Genomic DNA, 21864 nt, shown 5'->3' on the forward strand with positions numbered 1-21864 from the left:
CCAAAGATATCCTCTGGTCTATCCAAAACTTGTTGGACTCCCAGCACATTGATATGTCTGTAGAGAACTGATGCCGAATGGCACATTCCAGGTTTCAAGACTACGCAATGAGGAACACACAGAAGCTCAGCGCAGCCAACGTGTGGACTTGACAGGGAAAGAGCAGTCTAGTGTTCTTCCACTACTGGACTTCAAAGGGCTGTGTTGGGTGTGGAAGTTCCTTAAACATTGTACAAGCATATCAAGCCTGGAGGCTACAAGTAGCAATAGTGCCACTGGTTTCCTCTGGTTGCCTCTCACATTCCCAAAAACATGAGCATTAGGAGGTTCAAATCACAAATGAGAAAATCTGCAGATGCTGGAAATCCGAGCAACACACACACAAACTGCTGGAGGAACTCAGCAGGCCAGGCAGCGTCTATGGAAAGAAAGTATATTTGAGGTTTCGGCCCGAAACGTCGATAGTACTTTTGTCCCCATAGATGCTGCCTGGCCTGCTGAGTTCCTCCAGCATTTTGTGTGTGTTGCTTGGGTCAATAGGTCATGTTTGTGTAATTGGGTTGGAAGGCCCTGTTTCTATGCCGCAACTCTAAATAAATTAAAATTAACCCATTGGTGGTAATGGTGTCATTGGTTTTAAAAATGCAAGTTTAACACTACCCAATGCAGATTATTCTTGTATTTTTCAATATGAATGAAGTTTATTTTATTAAAACGCTCCCAGCAGACAGCACATAAGTGTAATCTTAGTTTTGCTATTGATATTTTGACACAGTTGGATTTGCAGGACTTGAGTCATCGATGGTTTCCTTACCTATTCAAGCTCACCCTCGCTCTCAAGAGTCAGACTTCCCCCCCATTGTTAACTCATTCCAAATAATTTCTGATCTGACAACCAGTTTCTTCTCCGTGTGGATTTCATCTCTGATTTGCATCAGTTCTCACACCCACCGTCATCACAACACAAGGTGCTCTTTTACCATTCCGCTCATGTAATCGTGACAACCACCCCACACAATGCCTTGTTGTCCTCCCAACGTTCAGCTCAAAAGCTCTTATTAAAAATCTATCCCACAATGAATCATGTTCATCCATCAAGAACATTGACCAAGTTAACTCCTAGTACGTCAAATATAACATTTTCAGCCTTCTCTGTATTTCCATGGTACCATTCAACCAAATTTCTAACCTTCTCCAACTGTTACACCAAACTCATCCCCCAACAGTACACTGCTTCAAACCTTTTGCTCCATTCCAATAACCACTCTGAACACACTGTTTGGAATTACATTCCCAAGTACAACGTTCTGCTTACCAGTTCTATATTTTTAACCGAGGAGACAGTCTCCCGCACAAAAATTCTCCTTACAGCTCAGATTCTGGTCTAACGCCACCAGCGCGTTGTGAAATTTGTTGTTATGTGGCAGCATTACATTGTAATACATAAAAACTTAATTATAGCAAATACAAAATTAAATCAGTGCAAAAAAAAAAGTGAGTTAGTGTTCATGGGTTCAATGTCCATTCAGAAATCTGATGGCAGTGGGGAAGAAGCTGCTCTTTAGGCTCCTGCACCTCTCCCCGAGGAGAAGGCATCACCTAGATGATGGGAGTTCTTAATGATGGATGCCACCTTTTATGAGGCATCGCTCCTTGAAGATGTCCTGGATGCTGGGGAGGCTAGTGCCCGTGATGGAGCTGACAGAGTTTACAACTTTAGCTTTGTGCTTCCCCCCACCCTCTCAAAAGTGCCTCATTAAGTTTTTTTTTAAAAAAATGTAGTTAAGTTGATACCATGTACAAGGAAACCTGCAGTATATTTGAATGGTAATGGTAAAGGAGTGGTAGTTGTAAAGAGACAGATGACATGCTTACTGGCATGGAAGAGAATTAATAAGGGAGCTGGATGCGGGTGGGAGCAAAAAGAACATGGAAATAAAGTAGGGACGAAGCAGGATCGGGTGATGTGCTGTAGTTGCACGATGTGGGAGCTGGTGGATCCCATCGTGGTTCCTGGCGACCACACTTGCAGCACGTCAGCACGTGTTGGCTGCTCGAGGAACTCAGGCTCAAAGTTGATGACCTGGAATCTGAGCTTCAAACACTGCGGCACATCAGGAAGGGAGAAGAGTTACCTGGATTCTCTGTTTCAATAGGTAATCACACCCACTGGATTAGCTGCCTTAAATTCAGTCTGTGGTCAGGGACAAGAGGGTGTGATTATGAGTGAGGCAGGTAGTGGGATCCAAGAGACTGTGCTGGAGGAGCATCAGCCCTTGAGCTTGTCCAACAGGTCTGAGATTCTGTGTGGATGAGAGAGGGGCGGCGATCAGCAACCTAACTGTGACACCATAATTCAAGAAGCCATTCGGGGGGGGGGGTGGGTGGATGGAAAGAGAAATGTAGATCAAGAGGTACATTTAATGCCAGAGAAACGTATACAATGCACATCCTGAAATCCGTTTTCTTTGCAAAAATCCACGAAAACATGAATGCCCCAAAGAATGAATGACAGTTAAATGTTTGAACCCCCGAAGTCCCTCCCAGCTCCCCCCTCCCATGCATAAGCAAGAGCAAAGCAACAGCACCTCCCCCCACCAGCAAATAAAGCAATGGCACCAGCCACCGAGCACTCAAACGTGCAGCAAAGAATCAATAAAGACAGACTTGCAGTACCCCAAAGACTATTCGTTCATCCAGTAATTCAACATACCACAGGCTCTCTCTCCCTAATAAGGGAAAAAGCAGTGTTCCCATTTCACAGCGAAAGGTAATGGTAATTGGGGACAGTATAGTCAGTTTTCTGTCGCGAGGATAGAGGATCCCGAAGGCTGCGTTGCCTGCCTGGTACCAGGGTTTGAAGCATCTTATCTGACCCACAGAGGAATTTGCAGTGGGAGGGGTAAGATTCCATTGACGTGGTCTATGTGGGTACCAACAACATAGGCAGAACAAGGAAAGAGGTTCTGCTGAGGGAATTTGAGCAGCTAGTGACTAAACTAAAAAGCAGAACCGAACAGGCGGTAATCTCTGGATTACTATCTGAGCCATGTGGAATATGGCATAGCGTCAAGAGAGTTAAATGTGTGGCTCAAGAACTGGTGTGGGAGAAGTGGGTTTGAATTCATGGGAAATTGGCACCAGTATTGGGGAAGGAGGTAGCTATTCAAATGGGGACAGGTTCTATCTGAACCGTGATGGGACCTGGATCCTAGCAAATCTCGTAACTCAGGCTGTGGATAGGGCTTTAAACCAAATAGTAGGGAGGTGGGTTCAACAGATTGGAGAAGCATGGATAAAGTAAAAGATAAAAAAGAGAAAAGTAAGATGAAGAAATGTCAAGTGCAAAAGAGAAAAAGATTACAAGATTTTAAAAGCACAATGAGTGTAAGGGCACTTTATCTGAATGCCCGTGGTATTCGAAACAGGGTCAGTGAACTTGCGGCACATATCAGTACAAAGGGGTATGATTTGGTGGCCATTACAGAAATGTGGTTGCAAGGGTGGAGAGGAATTGGGAATTAAATATCCAAGGATATTTAATTATCAGGAGGATAGGTAGGAAGGCAAGGGAGGTGGGGGTCATCTTAATTAAAGATGAGATCAGGGTGATACTGAGAGATGATATAAGATCCAAGGAGCAGAAGGTTGAATCTATCTGGGCAAAGATTAAGAATAGTGAAGGGGGAAAAAAATCCACTGGTGGGAGTTGTCTATCAGCCACCGAATAATATCATTACAGTGGCACAGGCAATAAACAGAAATATCTGAGGCATGCAAGAATGGAACAGCAATTATCATGGGGGAGCTAACTTGCACACTGATTGGGTAAATCAAGTTGGTCAAGGCAGTCTTGAGGAGTACTTCACAGAATGCATCATGATGGCTTTCTTGAACAGCGTGTTACTGAACCTACAAGGGAATGTGCCATCTTAGATCTGGTCCTGTGCAATGAGACTGGTAAAATTAGTGATCTTGTCATTGGGGATCCTCTTGGAAAGAGTGATCACAGTATGATTGAGTTTTCATACAAATGGAGGCTGCAATAGTTCAATCTAAAACCAGTGTATTATGCCTAAATAACAGAGACTACAATAGGATAGAGGAGGATTTGGCTCGTATATACTGGGAACACAGGCTATCTGGTGGGATGGTTGAGGAACAGTTGAAGGCTTTCAAAGAGATTTTTCATTGCGCTTAGCAAAAGCATATTGCAGATAAAAGGACAGTATCAGTGGGGAGAGCCAGCCTTGGATAACTGAGGAAATAAAAGAAGGCATCAAACTAAAAGCTGGTACATGCAAAGCGTCAAGAGTAGTGGAAAACTGGAAGATTCGGAAAATTTAAAAAGCAACAAAGAAACACTAAGCGAGCAATAAAGAAAGGGAAGCTAGATTATGAAAATAAACTAGCACAAAATATAAAAACCGATAGTGTTTTTATAATTATATAAAGTGGAAAATGGTGGCTAAAGTGAATGTAGGTCCCTTGGAGGATGAGAAGGGGGAACTAATATTGGGTAATGAGGAAATGGCAGAGGCTTTGAATGACTATTTTGTGTCTGTGTTACGGATGCGATGGGAGTTGCGGACTTCGATACAATAGATAACAGTAAAGAGGTAGTGCTGACCAAACTTGTGTGTCTGTAGATAGGCAAGTCCCCAGGTCATGATGGAATACACCCCAGGATACTGAAAGAGATGGCAGAAGTTATAAAGGCTTTGGTGATTATTTACCAAAATTCTCTGGACTTTGGGCAGCTTCTGGGGGATTGGAAAATGGCGAATATCTCGCCACTGTTCAAAAATGGACGTACAGTTTAAAACTGTAGTTGGGAAAATGCTCGAAGCCATCATTAAAGACATAGCAAGGCAACTGGAAAGAAACGGATCCATCAGGCAGACACAGCATGGGTTCAGCGAAGGCAGGTCCTGTTTGATAAACTTACTGGAGTTCTTTGAGGATATAAAAGTGTAGTGGATAGAGGGGAACAGAGGGATGTTATTTACTTGGATTTCCAGAAGACGCTCAATAAGGTGCCACGTAAAAGACTTATCCACAAGGATGCATAGAGTTGGGGGTGACGTATTAGCATGGATAGAGGATTAGTTAACTAATAGAAAACAGAGAGTTGGGATACATGGGTACTACTCTGTTGGCAATCAGTGGTGGGCAGTGTGCCGCAGCGGTTGGGACTGCAACTGTTCATGACATACATTAATGATCTAGAAGAGGGAACCAATTGTAGTGTCATCTAAGTTTGCTGATGACACTGAACTGAGTGTAAAACCAAATTGTGCAGAAGATACGGAGAGTCTGCAGAGAGATGTAGGTAGGTTAAGCAAGTGGGCAAAGGTCTGGCAGATTGAGTAGTGTTGGTAAATGTGAGGTCATCTACTTTGGAAGGAAAAATGGAAAATCAGATTATTATTTAAATAGTAAAACAATGCAGCATGCTGTTGTGCAGAGGGACTTGGGAGTGCTTTTACATGAATCACAAAAAGTAGGTTTGCAGATGCAGCTGGCTATCAAGGCAGCAAATTGAATGTTAGCCTTGCTGTGTGCGTACATCTACTGATGCTTCTGGACACATCATTAGTGATGTTCCTGGAATCATCGGGTGTTTCGGGTCTTTCAACAGCATACACCCTCCTCCAGGTGACCCAGCCGGGGCTGATCAGACCCCAGCTGGTGTCCAGATGGCTAGCTACACATGACTCCATGGCTCCCCTCTCTTGAGCCACAGCCACCCTGAGGCCCTCTCTGCCGCATCGGTGGTACTGTGGATGGCTCTCCTCTTCCTCTCTCCCTCGATGCCCAAATTGCTGTAGGCTCTGGCTAAGGAACAGGCTGCGAATCCCCTACAACCAACTTCCACTGGGAGACACCTCACTCTCTATCCAGCCTGCTGGCAGTTGCTGACCAGGCTGGCAACTGATAGTGGGATTGAATTTAAGAGCAGGGAGGTCATGCTGCAACTATACAGGGTACTGGTGAGGCCACACCTGGTCTCCATACTTGAGAATGGATATACTGGCTTTGGAGGCAGTGGAGAGGAGGTTCACCAGGTTGATCTCAGAGATGAGAGGGTTAAACTATGAGGAGAGCTGGGACTGTACTCGCTGGAATTAAGAATGAGAGGATATCTTATAGAAGCGTATACAATTATGAAAGGGATAGATAAGGTAGAGGCAGGAAAGTTGTTTCCACTGGTAGGTGAGACTAGAACTAGAGGACATTGCCTCAAGATTCAGTGGAGTAGATTTAGGATGGAGATGAGGAGGAACTGCTTTTCCCAGAGAGTGGTGAATCTGTGGAATTCTCTGCCCAATAAAGCAGTGGAGGCTACCTCAGTAAATATATACAAGGTTGGATAGATCTTTTGCGTAGAAGGGGAATTACAGGTTATGGGGGGGGGGGGGGGAGAAGGCAGGGTGGTGGAGGCAAGTCCAGGGCCAGATCAGCCTTGAGCTTATTGAATGGCAAAGCAGACTTGACGGGCCAGATGGCCTACTCTTCCTCCTATTCTTGTGTTCCTATGAAAGCGACAAATAGGAACCAAAAAGTCTTTAAAATACATAGTGCTGTCAAACATAGCATGGGGCCAATAAGTAGATAATGTGTTAAATTTTGTAGTCACAGGCCCATCACTTTGTTCTTGGTCATGCTGTGCTTAACTGAATCAGATGAAATGGAGCTTCCCCAATTTCAAATGCACATCCTGATAGAAACAGATATTTAATGGTGCACTGAGGTCCAACATCCAAAACATTCCCCAACAGTTTGACAGACCAAGGGTCAACAGCGGGATTTTTTTTTAAAGCTAAAAAGACATCTGCCATTAAAGATAAAGTGTATAACTAAATAAAAATAATACAAATGTATAAAGGTGAAAACCATGATGGAACACCGGACAAAGTTTAATAACAAAGTCAGATTCCACTTTAACACCAGAAATTGATACAAGTTTGACAAAGAGCCTTTGACCCGATACATTAAAACAGCTACTCTTGGATGCTGCCTGACTGGTGTGATTCAAATGTTGGCATTTTTATTTCAGATTTGCAACAACTGCAGGTTTTTATTAGATTTCTTCCGCAGCCTTAAAATTTCTATTGAAGTCAATGGGATCTCTGATTCTGGGCCTGGTAAAACCCAGTGCGGGGTCCACCAGGAAAATCTTTGGAATATGTGGTAGGGAATCTCAACAAAGTGACAGCCCTCTACCAGACTCTGCAACTGGTTTCAGGAGACACAGTGGCTCATGTAGCGCAGCCACAGCCTCGCAGATGCTGACGTGGGCTCAATCCTGACCTTGGATGCCTTGTCAAAATAGCACACTCTCCCTGTGTGACCAAGTGAGCTTTCTCCAATGCCCCAGAGACAGGCAAATGGGTAGATAAATTACCCCTAGAACATGACTACTACCAACAGGGAGAAGGTAAAGGAGCCTAAAGACTTATTACAAACAGCTTCCTCCCATCCACCATAAGATTTCTGAACGATCCTCATTAATTTGCTCTTTGCATCATTTATTCTTTATGCTTCTTATTGAAACCTACTGTAATTTTTTATGTATCACACTGCACTGCTGCTGCCAAACAAGCTCCATAATAAGTCAGTGAAGATAAAACTGATTCTGAAAGCGAAGGGTAGAATCCCGAGTTGATGAGAATATGCGGAGATTTTAAAATGAAAGGGATTGTTGAAGGATCAGTGATAGCCGGTGATTGATGGTCAGTAGCGTACTGAAGAGCTGGTTTCTCTGCTGTGTCCCTCCGCAATTTCTATCTGGAATCCAAATGGCCAAAGTCTGGAGGTAATGCATTTAAAACTACACAGATGCAGTGATTTGTTATGCCCTTATTGAAAGGGTAAAGAAAACAAATTACATACAGATTGCAAAAGAGAATAGAGATGAGGAGGAATTTCTTAAGCCAGAGAGTGGCAAATTTATGGAATTCACTGCACAGGCTGCTGTGAATCCCAACTCATTGTGTATGTTTAAGGCAGAGGTTGATAGATTCTTGATTAGTCAGGGCACGAAGAGATATGGGGAGAAGACAGGAGATTGGGGCAGAGGGGGAAGTGGATCAGTCACAATGAAATAGTGGATCAGACTCGATGGGCCAAATGGCCTAGTTCTGCTCCAACATCTTATAGTCTAATAAGATATCGCAAAGGGGAAGATAAGTAAGCAACTGGGAAAGAAAGGGGGGGAAGAAGAGAACTAACTGGAATATTCTTTCCTACAAAGCCACAGATGGGGCAAATGCCTTTCTGCTGAGTTCCATCATTGTGAAGTTGTTTGCAGGGCAAGTGAATCCACAGGCAAATTTTAGTGCAGCCCTTTACACTGTAGAGAATCAGCACCATCCCTACAGTCCAACAGGAAATGGTTTGCTTAGAGAGGATCTCTTAAATCCCATATGCTGGATTTCACAGATTAGCAGGAAATAAACTTCCTATCGGACTCCAAGGGTTTCTGCAGCAAGTACTATCTAACAGGTGCACATATGGAAGATAAGAGGGAAATCACAGTTGTTGCAGAATATGGAATCTGGGGTTATCCATTTCCTTTGGATGCAAGAGGAAAGCTTTATATCTAGTCTGAACCGTCAGTAACCCAAGACTGCTTGTGAAAGCAGTTTAGAAAAGCTTTGCAGCTTAAATGGAACTGAAACTAGCTTTTGGGCATTTGTTTCAGGTGAGTCTGGGGTGCTCCTTATGTTGAGGCAATTGCTTTTCTAATCTCTTGTGAATCACCGTCAAATCACATATGATTTTCTAACAGAAAGCTTGAAGCTTACTCAGTTAAATCAGGATTAAATGATAAACCCTGATCCTGAATTTATACAGTACTTGGTTGTGATAGGGGCAATTAGGAGATTCAGAGCAGGGCACGGGCAATCCAGACAATGAACAGGTCTGAATTAATTCACTGATCATAAGATCCTGCACCACTACAGAAATGCTGCAGATAATTTCCCAAAATACGCCAGCAGGATGATGTATTAACATCAGGCTCCCTGAATAGCAGCTCAGTCAGGTTACCCTCAGCCAATAAACATGTCAATTGCTGTTCCAATGAAGAACAATTTCTATTTTATGTCTTTTGCTGAGGCAGCCAGGATTCTACACAACTTGGCCCTCCTAGAGAATAGCATAATAGTTGTGGGTGGAAGGGGAAACCAGTCAGGAAATCCGACACCCAATATGTAACCAGGAGGGAACGCCTGAAGCAAGAAGGTGGCATGATCATCATGGAGTAGAAACAGACCAAAGTTGTGAGTAGACCAAGATCTTCTGAATGGAACTAGGGCTGCATCTGATGGGGTTTAAGCTCCACCAAAATATCTTTGGATTATTAAATATTGCATATTAATCAGTTCTTCATTGGGAAATAACTGTGCATAATACACTACCAAGTAGAAATGCTACAAGGCCAATTAAGCTTTAGTAAAGGCGAAAAAGGCTTCTGCGATCACCTGTCCTTCCATTCAATATGATGTCAAAGGTTCTGTCTGATAATGGCCACCTGAAGGTGTTTCTTAGAATTAGAAGATGCTGCTGTTCAAAAAGATGGCATAATGACAATTTATCTTTTGTGATCACCGTCATTCCTCCAGTTCTTTACTTCCACCCTTAGCAAATTAGATTGCACATGGGAGATAGCAGTTAAAATAAATGCCTTGTAATTTCCGGAAAAGCAATTAATTTCCGGAAAAGTAATGTGCGTTTGCTTGTTCATCTATTGTAACTGAAGAGGTCATTCATTATCTGTGGTAAGTGAAACTGGCAGGAAGAGGGCACATTCTGTTTCTTTGCCTGATGGCACATTTTAGGACCAGTAATAAAATTTGTCTCCCATTTCCAGAAATGTGCTGAGCTACAGTTATAAGGTGCCTTTCCTTTAGAAGGACCACTGGATAAAGATAAAAGTTGGAAAAAACCTCAAAAAAACTCTTAAATCTCCTTCCTTTTTCTGTCAGACCCAACATGGGAGTTCAGATTGTTGTCTTGTAATCAGGGCTAAGAGCCCATAGCAGCTCAATTTACTTCAGTTTCATTTTAAAAAGGCAACTCAAAATTTAAAGAGTGGCATTTCAACCACATGTCCAATTTTACTATCATCCCTTTGTTGTTCCTGTGATGGACATGCACCGAGATAACCAAACAACGAAATATCTGACAAAAACTTCTCAATGGTAACATCAGCAAAGGACTGGCAGCACCCCAACATTACTGAATGACTGCAGCACCAGTTACTCCATGTTTAGTATTTGCTGCCAACGGCATTTAAATTACTGTTGACAATTTTCCTCACTGCATGAAGAGAATAATGTGCAGATGTGCCTTTAATATTTCTGAAACTAATACTGGAGTTTGGGGACATCCCTTTGGTGGGAGAAAAATACTCATGGGCAGCAATAGATCAGAGTGGTCATTATTCAGTCATGGTGGCTGACAACCATCTTGGTGTTCCAGCACTTATTCTTACCTCCAACTATTTTCCCAAACAAAATTCTGGAGCCCTTACAGCATTGGGCTTGTAAACTGTATTATATAACATAGTGAATGATTTTTTTAAAAAATCAGCAACATTGCTGTGGTATCATTGGCCACTGGCTAATTCTTTCTTCCACCTACTTAGATGCAACTTGCTGTCTTCTTAAGTACCTGTAGACCGGGAAAGGTTCGTGTGCAGTCAACTTGCACTGTTTGGGTCTCCAAGGCAACTCATCCTGCAGCATTTGTGCAGACCAAACCATGGATGAATCCCAAGTTCAGCCATAGGCTGGGATTGATACACCTGGCTCACGAGTAGTTGGGGTGGCATGGTAGCGTAGTGGTCCGTGCAACGCTTTACAGTGTGGGGGACCTGGGTTCAATTCCTGCTACTGCCTGCAAGGAGTTTGTACTTTCTCCCCATGACTGCATTGATTTCCCCTGGGTACTCAAGTTTCCTCCCACAGTCCAAAGGCAGTTGGTAGGTTAATTTCTAAATCTCTTACTGTCTTTCCTTTCTGTTAGTCCTGACGAAGGGTCTCGGCCCGAAACGTCGACAGCACTTCTCCCTATAGATGCTGCCTGGCCTGCTGTGTTCTACCAGCATTTTGTGTGTTGTTGGTAGGTTAATTGGTCATTGCAAATTGTCCCGTAATTAGGCTAGGATTACAGTGCGGCTCGAAGGGCCTATTCTGCACTTTAACTCAACAAATGAATTCATTAGTTTAAATAATGCAAATACAGACATAACAAATAAATGCTCTGAGTCAAATGCGTTTTTGCCACCTTAGAGGTAATCACAGGAAACAAGACAATTACCAAGAAATACAAATTATGTTATGCACATGGAGCAGTGAGGCACAACTTGGGAGGTATCAGCAGAGTTAGGTACACCAGTACCTTCACACCAGATAGATTTGCATAATAGATTTCAGGAAAGAATGCTCACTGGAGTTTGATAAGCTGTATGTAAACTAGGAAATTGGTGGAGGTAATACAAATGTGGTTTACAACAGTCTGGAGGACAAATGGAGCATTGTATGTACAGTCAGCATAGTTTATATACTACAGTGTATGGCCCATTTACAAGAAGGGATTATATACCAAGTGAAAAGTTGTGTCTTTTACACCTTTAGTTTTAAGTAATTCAGCCAGTTATAAAGGCTTCCAAATTTGCAGCAGTTAATGCAATCAAGTCAGCACCAAAGCCTGCAACTTCGCTTTCAGTTTTGTGACCAATGTACTATCTACTGGGTGTGGTTTCCATACCTTGTCATTATAGAGGCAAGCTGGTTGAAGTGATTAAATGGTCTGTCTTGTTCTTAGCTTTAACATCGTGAACTGTTCGCAGAACACATTCCTTGAATTCCAGCTACCACAACAGATATGTTTACCCAAGATTCACAGAGGAGCAATTCAAGAGTGGGTACTGAATCAACAGGGGAAACTGTGAGTGACATGAAACATGACAGTCAGGCATTTACTAGTAATGGTGAAGGTCACCACCAGCTCAAACTGGCATACTGAAATTAATGACCCTGAAATAAACCACTCATTTGCATTGAATCAGTAACTGACATTCCGTTTCATCACCCAGTCACTTCAGTATAACAACGCTCCATTTCTTTTGTCACTTTGATTGTATACGTCCACATAAAGAGAGAACCTCAAAATGGAAAGTGTTCGTATTTCAATAACTCACTGTGTGTGGTCACAGCCAGATATTTATGCCCCTTCCAAGACATGGATCAAACGATTGTATTAAAATGAAACGAACTGCATGCTGCTTACTCAAAAACGGATTCCTCAGTACTATGGCCAATGAATCTAGCAGAGATCAGATGCAGCATTGCATACAAATAAGACCCTCCCTACAGTGTGAAAATACCATGGTTGCAGAGATCGGAAAGAACAAAAATGCCACAACATTCAAAAAGGCCAACATTCAGCTGTGCGGAGAAAGGTATTATATCAAGTTTATGACCTTTCGACAGAACTATCAGAACAGTTGAAATGATAGGCTCACGTCCTGCAATTTTAACTGCTTACTCTCCCTCTACAGATACAGACTGATCTGCTGTTGTTTACATGGTTATTAATGTTAATGGGGATCTTATGTCCCAGCAGTGAGGAAAAAATTGAACAGTTTACACAGGACTGCAATAAGAATGGAAGAACAGCTCATTTTTGCACTGGAGCCATCAGGAGATGAATCACCACTGCAAGACGGACAGGTGCAGGATAAGTCATCAGCCAGAACTTGTGTCATCAATCAATAGAATTTTTTTCCACTGGTTAAATTTACAAATGTGGAATCTTTATTTTTCCTTGGAATGGAGCACATTTGATTTGATCTGCTCCTGCACAGTGGCTGCTTTTGCAAAATGATAGGCTAGACAAGTTATTCCAAATGTCAGAATTTTATTTAGTGAATCCATGGGTTGGTGGGGCATATGGAGAATAAGCTTTCAGTGTGTGTTTATCCACTTTTTAAAAAAAAAAATTAAGTTCACACATTCTGCTCGGGATTGTTCCTCTCGTGAAGCCAGCTGTAGTGGGCTAACATCAAACCAATCAGCACTCTTAGCAATTCAGATAAGGACATTAAGAGAATGGGCAGTAGGTGATTCAACACAACTATGGCTGATCTACCCCAAGCTCATCTCCCATCCCTATCTGGACTCCAGTCTTTGTCTCCCTGACTTTTCATAAATGTATTTCCTCTTTAAATATCCCCAATCATGATTTCTGAACCCTCAAGGATACTGAATTCCAGAGGTCCACCACCTCTACAAGTAGTTGCTCCAAGAGGGCTTAGTTCCAAAAGACCAATCACTAATCTTGTAACTATGTCCCCTTGTGAAAATGCCACATCTACCCTGGCATAGTCCCATGGAAGCAATTTGTATGTCTCAATAAGTGTCAAAGAATACAAAGCTAATTTAGTTAGTTGCCCATGATACAGCAGCACCCTCATTCCAGGAATTAGCCTAATGAGTTTCTTCTGGGCACCCTGCAACATCATTATGCCTTCTCTTAAATAAGGGACAAAACTGTGCCAATGATGATCAACATTCATCTTATAATCACCACTTCTTTCAAGCATCATTGAAGGGATCTCGCTTCTAATGCCCCTCTTCATCAGTTGATTCTAATTGACACCAGTTACATCCAGCCTGGTGGAACCCCTGATCTAAGCAGTACCAGGCTTGATTTATTCAAGTCTTTTATTTTAAAATTTACAAAGAGTGTTAAAAGGTCATTCCAGGTCAGTTGGCTGATGGAATATTCACTGACTTCCAAGTGAATAGAATGCATGGCTCATTTTTCAATTTCCGTTGCCCATTCTCATCTCCACCTGCAGCCAACTTCTCTGAGCTCCATCACACATCCTACCCGTCTCCCTCAGTCCACACATGCATCCAATGAAACCAAACGCGCCCATTCCATGTATACTGGAGGTACTCAAACTACAGCTGGGTGGGGGGGGGGGGAGAAAGAGTTAAAATATGGAGGCAGAGAGAGAGAACTAAGGCGCTGAAGAGAGATGAGAAAATAGAGCACCGTGGTGTCATGACAAGTGTATGACTGTAATTAGCATTTATTATAATTAAGTCTCAGAAGCTGAACGATAAAACTACATGGTAAAGGTGTATATGCTGCAGGGGGTGGGGACTTGCTTTGGAGAGATGGAAATGTAATTCCGCTCCCTTGGATGACAGTCATATCTAATTAGTTGATCCAAAAACCACAGGGCAAGTCGGTTTCCACAACAGAGGTAGAACAGCTGTTCCCACTGCCAGGATTCGGGGGTAGACAGATGACTAAACTCAAAGAATTCCTTATTAAAATGCAGCACTGTCGAGCAGGTTCGGGTAGTAAGAACCAGGAGTAGGGAGAGGGACTACTCAGTATTCATCTGGCGACTCGGATCAGGAGCCAAAGCGATCAATCATACCTGCACATCCTTCACCTGCAGCCCTGTAATCACTCCCGGGGACCGGACCCTTCCCGTCCCCAACACACCGAGACTCCGCCCGCCAGAAAAGCTGCAGACACCGCTCCCCTCACCCCCTCTTCCCAAAAACACTTCGGCTCCCTGAGAGCTATTCCAGGTGAAACCCGCTTCCCGGGGCAGTTCGGTCTCAACGTTGATCCGCAGGGATGCGGCTGAAGTTCAGAGCTGTCCTGTCTGATGCCCGTCTCCTCCCTCCCCTTCTCTCTCTCTCTCGAGCTCCGCACTGACGCCAGTGTCCGCAATGCCAGGTACAATTCGTATCCAATATTGAGAAACAGAGAGAGAGAGAAAATAACCCGACTGCTTCTCCCTCTGACTGCAGCAGCCAATCACCCCCCCCCGCCCCCCCGAGTCAACTGCAACACGCCATCTCTCCAGCCCCGTTACCCGAACGGGCTGTTGCATCTGCAGCCGAGGACCACCTTGCACATATCCACCCTACTCCTCCCCCGGCTCCCAATACTCACAGCCCGCAACTCCTGGGTGCGATCTTTCATCTCTCCGGTGTCTTGGAAGCTCGGCTTAGTTCGGTTCGGAACGGCTCTACTGCGCGCACCGTGCACAAACTCAGCAACAGAGGATGGCGATGCCGAGCTCTGCGGATTCTCTCCCCCACTCACCGGGCGAAGGAGGCGGCTCCACAGACTGCCAGCTTCCGGCAAAGCGCATGTCGGGGCGGAGCCCGGCAAGGCTCACTTTATACACGGGAGAATAAGAATGACAAAACATTTACTGACATCAAAAACTGACACAGGATTCTGCAATTTGCAGGCATCTCACTCGCAAAAAGCAGTAAAATCAACGCACGGCGCTTCAACATGAACAAATATTATGAAATTAACGACGAAATTCACTGAAATTAACACATTATGAAATTACAATTAATCCAATACTTCGCGAAACTAATACTGAAATTAAGTGTTTTTATTAAGTGAAATTAACACGACACATTGTGTAATTAACAGTGCAATTAACATGAGATATGGTGAAATTAAAGATTAAATTAACATAACGCACAGTAATATTAACAGCGAAATTAACACAACTTTCAAATTTATAGTGCAATTAGCAGAGTACATGGTGGAATTAGCGAGATTAACAGAACGCAAGATTAAATTAACAGTAATGTCATCACTGCACCTTGTGAAATTAACACCTGTGAAATTAACAGTGAAAAACAAAAACGATGATTTTAAGTGTGACGTTAACATGAGAAATTAACAAAGTAAAAGTGAAATTAACACCATTTAACGATAAAATTGACACAGAATTGTAATAAAAAGTGAAATTGCCACTTGGTGGAATTAACAACCATTTTAACACAACACGTGGAGGAAACTACAGCAAAGTTAACAACGCCCTGTGAAATTTACACAACGTGCAGTGACATTAAACAAGCCTTAATTTGCCACATATTCTCCTTGTGCATTTTGGGGGAGATGCTTGAAAAAAAAGTCCGTCAGAATAGTTCAAACTGGAAGCGAATGAAGACTAACCTTGAGGGGTGAGGTGGGACTTTAAGGAGATTTAAAGAAGTCCTTAAAATCTTGGCGGGAGAAAGCTTGGAAAAGGAAATGGTACGGGGGATTGAAGAATTCCGGAAACTATCCCCTCTCCCGAAGCAACAGGTGAAACGGGGGAATGAAATTAAGCGCCGTGCGTTTTCGCTGTGCAGCACGTACCATGTTGATGATGCATTGTACTGTCCAGTAACAGGTGCATACGCTCAGCCGTGCTCTGGGTTTAACTAGTTACCCCCACGCTGACGAAGTGAGAGTTGGATCACATGGTCTGAAGGAATAGGAAGATGGAACTTGGCAATGTTAGTAATTGTGTTGAACGAGATGCATGCTTACAGTTATCCAAGTTCAATTCAATGATTTGATGAGAAAGAGGAACAAGGGTAAATCGGCAGGCAATTATGCAGTGACGAACAAGGAGACGATATTGAGATACGTTGTCTTTGATCACTTGGGCCGACAACTGGACTTCGCGAAGCCGTCCTCGAAGTTAAGTGCCCCGAGGAGGAGGAGAATGAATCGTTTTGAGGTAAGGAAGGACTTCAACACATCAAGCGGTTAAATTAACGTCCTACAATGAAATCCATATGGGCTTTGATGAAAATGATCAAACACCAAAGTTATACAACGAGCAAGAAAGTAACAACGCAAAAAGTGCAAATGCAAAGTATAAAATTAATGCGTCAGTGCATTGGATATAGAACGAGATCTCTGTGCTAGAATTGTATATGCAATTAGGTGCGGTTAAGTGACCGAAAAACTACAACAGCAAAATTCCTATCTCGACTATGATACAAATTCTGCACCACCTGACCGCAATGAGCCAGGTTAGCTGACCCGTCTCAATCCCATTCACTACAACTGCTACCGGCGTCTTTCACATCTTCTCCGCCACTTTCAGAGTGTTTCCTGTCTCTGAACCGAGACTTGGCTTTTCCTTCAGGAGACCGCTGAGCCAAGCCTGGGCAACGACAGTGAAATACAGTAGCCCCAGAGTTGTGTATTAAGGGAACAAAAAAATAGTTACGTACACAACGCTGGAAGAACTCAGCAGGTCAGGCAGCAGTCGTGAGAAAAGAGTAGCCAACATTTCGGGCCGAGACCCTTCATCAGGAAAAAAAAGTTACTGAGGTAAAACCACTCATAAGTTTGGTCCAATAAAGTGGTATTTGAAAAATGGAAGCCGCTCCTGTATTCTCTACCATTTGGTGCTAATTAATCTTCTAAAGTAAAACAAGTATTGTTAATCGTTCTCTCACTGCAGTTCATTTCTTCATTAACTTGATATCATTTGATTTCATTGTAGCTAAAAATCTGTTCATCTTTCTTTAAAATTCAAAGTAAATTTATTATTAAAGGAGCTGTATGTCACCATATACAACCCTGAGATTAATTTTCCTGTGGACATACTCAAACTATAGAATATAAACCATAACAGAATTAATGAAAGACCAGCCAACTAGGGCGGTCAAACAGAGTGCAGAGGTTAACAAACTGCAAACACAAAAAGATGAAACAATAATAATAAGCAAAAAATATTGAGAACATGAGATAAAGAGTTCTTGAAAGCGAGTCCATTGGTTGTGGGAACATTTCAATGATGGGCAAGTGAAGTTATCCCCTTTAGTTCTAGATGGTTGAGAGGTAGTAACTGTTCCTGAATCTGGTGGTGTGGATTCTGAGGCTCTTTGACCTTCTTCCTGATGAAAAGAGCATGACCTGGGTGGTGGGGGCTCCCTTTAAGGGACACTGCTTTCCTGCATTGGCGTTTTGTATAGATGTGCTCAATGGTTCAGAGGGCTTTACTTGTGATAGACACCGAGTAGTCATAGCCATTGAGGAGAGGATTCTGAAGATTCACTTCTGGGTGAACTGATTGTTCCTCTTCTATGTGCTGAATCACCAAACAATTTATCTTGAATCTTTGATCCTTTTTCTTCCTCCCTCAATTCCAGGTGAAAGAGTTCATGCTTACTTCTTGACAGGCCCTTAACAATGAAGTTACTTCACATGTTTCTAAACTCCAGAGAATAGAGGCCTGATCTCCTCATATGACCTCTGAAGAATCAACAAAGCTTGATTTAAATGTTTTTCTTCAAAAGCTTTTAAATGTCAATGTAATTTCAGCTATTCTTCCCTCCAGAAGCAACTAACATTTGTTGGTTTGTGTGACAGCAATTAATAAAAGAAAAAAATCAATTACCACAATTAATAAGTGTAAAAATTAATTTTTCACAACTTTGACTTATCCATGACTCAGCTTCAACCCAAAGAAGTTTATCTTGTAGTTTTGGTAAAACCTTAACAAAGGCCATTGTGATGAAAAGTCACTGATCTGAAACATTATCTGTTTCTCTCTCCACAGATGCTGCCTGAGCTCCTGAGTAATTTCAGTAATATCTCTTATTTCAGTGCAGCATGAAAAATAAACAATGTTATTAGACACTGGAGCAAAGTTAGGCTTTTTGAACAATTGATTATTGCTGATTTATTTTCCCTCTGCACCCCATTCTCCTGTCTTCACCTCTACCTTTGACACCCTTACGAATCAAGAACCTATCGATATACACTTTAAATACTGTATAACCAGTATACAGTATTTAGCTTTCACAGCCATCTGTGGCAATGAATTCCACAAATTCTTCAGCCTCTGGCTAAAGAAATTCCTCCTCATCTTTGCTCTAAAGGGATGTTCTTTTGTTTTGAGTCTTTGCCTTCTGGTCCTGGACACCCCCGCTCAACATACTACTACTTAATAAACACAATTGCAAGTGAATTTAGGATAATACAAAGTTAAATTAATATCACACAAATCAATTTACATAGAACACATTGACATTCATGATTTAATTGGAGAAATATGAGAAAATTTGAGAAAATTTAATTGGGAAATATGAGCCTATCAGGCAGGAACCTGGAAGCATAAATTGGAAACAGATGTTCACAGGGAAACATGCGGAAGAAATATAGCAAATGTTCAGGAGATATTTGTGTGGGGTTCTGCGAAGATACGTTCCAATGAGACAGGGAAAGGATGGTAGGGTACAGGAACCATGGTGTACAAAGGCTGTTGTAAATCTAGTCAAGAAGAAGAGTTCATGAAGGATTCAAAAATAGGTAATGATAGATATCTAGAAGATTACAAGGGTAGCAAAAAGGAGCTTAAGAATTAGGAGAGCCAGAAGGGGCCATGAGATGGCCTTGGTGGACAGGATTAAGGAAAACCCCAAGGCATTCTATAAGTATGTGAAGAACAAGAGGATAAGACGTGAGAGAATAGGACCAAGTGTGACAGTGGGAAAGTGTGTATGGAACTGAAGGAGATGGCAGAAGTACTTAATGAATACTTTTTTAGTATTCACTATGGAAAAGCATCTTGGCAACTGTAGAGATGACTTGCAGTGGACTGAAAAGTTTGAGCAGGAAGAGGATGTGCTGGAGCTTTTAGACAGCATCAAGTTGGATAAATCACTGGGACCAGACAGGATGTACCCTAGGCTACTGTGGGAAGTGAGGGAGGAGATTGCTGAGCCTTTGACGATGATCTTTCCATCATCAATGGGGACAGGAAAAGTCCTGGAGGATTGGAGGGTTGCGGATGTTGTTCCCTTATTCAAGAAAGAGAATAGGAATAGCCCAGGAAATTATAGAACGATGAGTCTTACTTCAGTGGTTAGTAAGTTGATGGAGAAGATCCTGAGAGGTAGGATTTATGAACATTTGGAGAAGCATAATATGATTAGGAATAGTCAGCATAGCTTTATCAAAGGCAAGTTGTGCCTTACGAGCCTGATTGAATTTTTTGAGGATGTGACTAAACACATGTAGTGTACATGGATTTTAGCAAGGCATTTAATAAGGTATCCCATGCAAGGCTTATTGAGAAAGTAAGGAGGCATGGGATCCAAGTGGACATTGCTTTGTGGATACAGAACTGGCTTGCCCACAGAAGGCAAAGAATGGTTGTAGACAGGTCATATTCTGCATGGAAGTCAGTGACCAGTGGTGTGCCTCAGGGATCTGTTCTGGGACCCCTACCCTTTGAGATTTTTATAAATGACATGGATGAGGACGTGGAGGAATGGGTTAGTGAATTTGCTGATGACACAAAGGTTAGAGGTGTTGTGGATAGTGTGGAGGGCTGTCAGAGGTTACAGTGGGACATTGATGGGATGCAAAACTGGGCTAAGTGGCAGATAGAGTTCAACCCAGATAAGTGTGAAGTGGTTCATTTTGGTAGGTCTAATATGATGGCAGAATATAGTATTAATGGTAAGACTATTGGCAGTGTGGAGGATCAGAGGGATCTTGGGGTCCGAGTCCATAGGACATTCAAAGCTGCTATGCAGGTTGACACTGTGGTTAAGAAGGCATACAATGCATTGGCCTTCATCAATCATGGGACTGAGTTTAGGAACCGAGAGGTAATGTTGCAGCTTTATAGGACCCTGGTCAGACCCCACTTGGAGTACTGTGCTCAATTCTGGTCGCCTCACTACAGGAAGGATGTGGAAGCCATAGAAAGGGTGCAGAGGAGATTTACAAGGATGTTGCCTGGATTGGGGAGCATGCCTTATGAGAATAGGTTGAGTGAACTTGGCCTTTTCTTCTTGGAGCGATGGAGGATGAGGGATGACCTGATAGAGGTGTACAAGGTAATGAAAGGCATTGATTGTGAGGATAGTCAGAGGTTTTTTCCCAGGGCTAAAATGGTTAGCACAAGAGGGTATATTTTTAAGGTGCTTGGAAGTACAGAGGAGATGTTGGGGTAAGTTTTTTTAAGCAGAGAGTAGTGAGTATGTGGACTGAGCTGCCGGCAGCAGCGGTGGAGGTGGAAACGATAGGGTCTTTTAAGAGACTCAATGGATACATGGAGCTTAGAAAAATAGAGGGCTATGGGCAAGTCTAGGTAGTTCTAAGGTAAGGACATGTTCGGTACAGCTTTGTGGGCCGAAGAGCCTGTATTGTGCTGTAGGTTTTCTATGTTTCTATGTGAGGTGAATTAACTATTAAACAAACAGCAGATCATCAAGTAAGACTAACATGGGTATCATCAACAGCATGTCCAGGTTACAGAATTCTGTACTTTTATTATGAATTTATAGTATCTTTATAGCCTACTTTTGCATAATATGATATTCCATATCAAGATCTGGTTTAATATCATTGGCACTGAAATTTGTTGTACAGCAGTACATAATAAAAAGCTATAGATTACAACAATAAATTAAATAAGCAGTGGAAAAAGGAAAAATGGGTTTAAAGTCCATGCAGAAATTAGATGGTAGAGGGGAAGATGCTGTTGCTAAAACACTGAGTGTGTGTCTTCAGGCTCCAGTACCACCTCCTTGATGATAGCAATGAGAAGATGGCATGTCCTGGGTGATGGGATGCCACCTTTGAGGCATCACCTTTTGAAGTTGTCCTCAATGCTGGTGAGGCTAGTGCCCACGATGCAGCTGGCTGAGTTGGGAACATTTTGCAGCTTTTTCTGATCCTTCGCAGTGACCCCTCCATATCAGACGGTGATCAACCAGTTAGAATACGCTCCATGGTGCATCTGTATACATTTTCTAGAGCTATTGGTGACATACCAAAACTCCTCAAACTCTTAATAAAATGTAGTCCATCTTTTCCACTGCTGATCCCTTAATGACAAATGATGTGTGTTCCCTCAATCTCCCCTTGCTGAAGTCCACAATCAGTTTCTTGGTCTTACAGATATTGAGTGCAAGGTTGTTGTTGAGACACCACTCAACCAGCTGATCTGTCTCATTCCTGTATGCCTCCTCGTCAGCAACTGAAATTCTGCCAACA

General features: G+C 42.6%; 1 protein-coding gene across 2 annotated transcripts in view; it reads right to left on the bottom strand.

The window, feature by feature from the left end:
• LOC140731786 (syntaxin-1A) overlaps window positions 1-15207 on the bottom strand; it is a 301889-nt gene extending 286682 nt beyond the window's left edge. Inside the window, exon 1 of one of the 2 annotated variants that reach the window (XM_073053580.1) lies at window positions 14995-15206. In XM_073053580.1, the coding sequence (XP_072909681.1) occupies window positions 14995-15024 (30 nt within the window). In that variant the 5' untranslated portion in view covers window positions 15025-15206. Of the gene's footprint in view, window positions 1-14994 lie in introns of both variants that reach the window. The other variant, XM_073053581.1, reaches the window with a different exon arrangement.
• Between the last annotated feature and the right edge of the window lie 6657 nt (window positions 15208-21864).

Source organism: Hemitrygon akajei, chromosome 8 (genome assembly GCF_048418815.1).
Source record: "Hemitrygon akajei chromosome 8, sHemAka1.3, whole genome shotgun sequence".
Lineage (NCBI taxonomy): Eukaryota > Metazoa > Chordata > Chondrichthyes > Myliobatiformes > Dasyatidae > Hemitrygon > Hemitrygon akajei.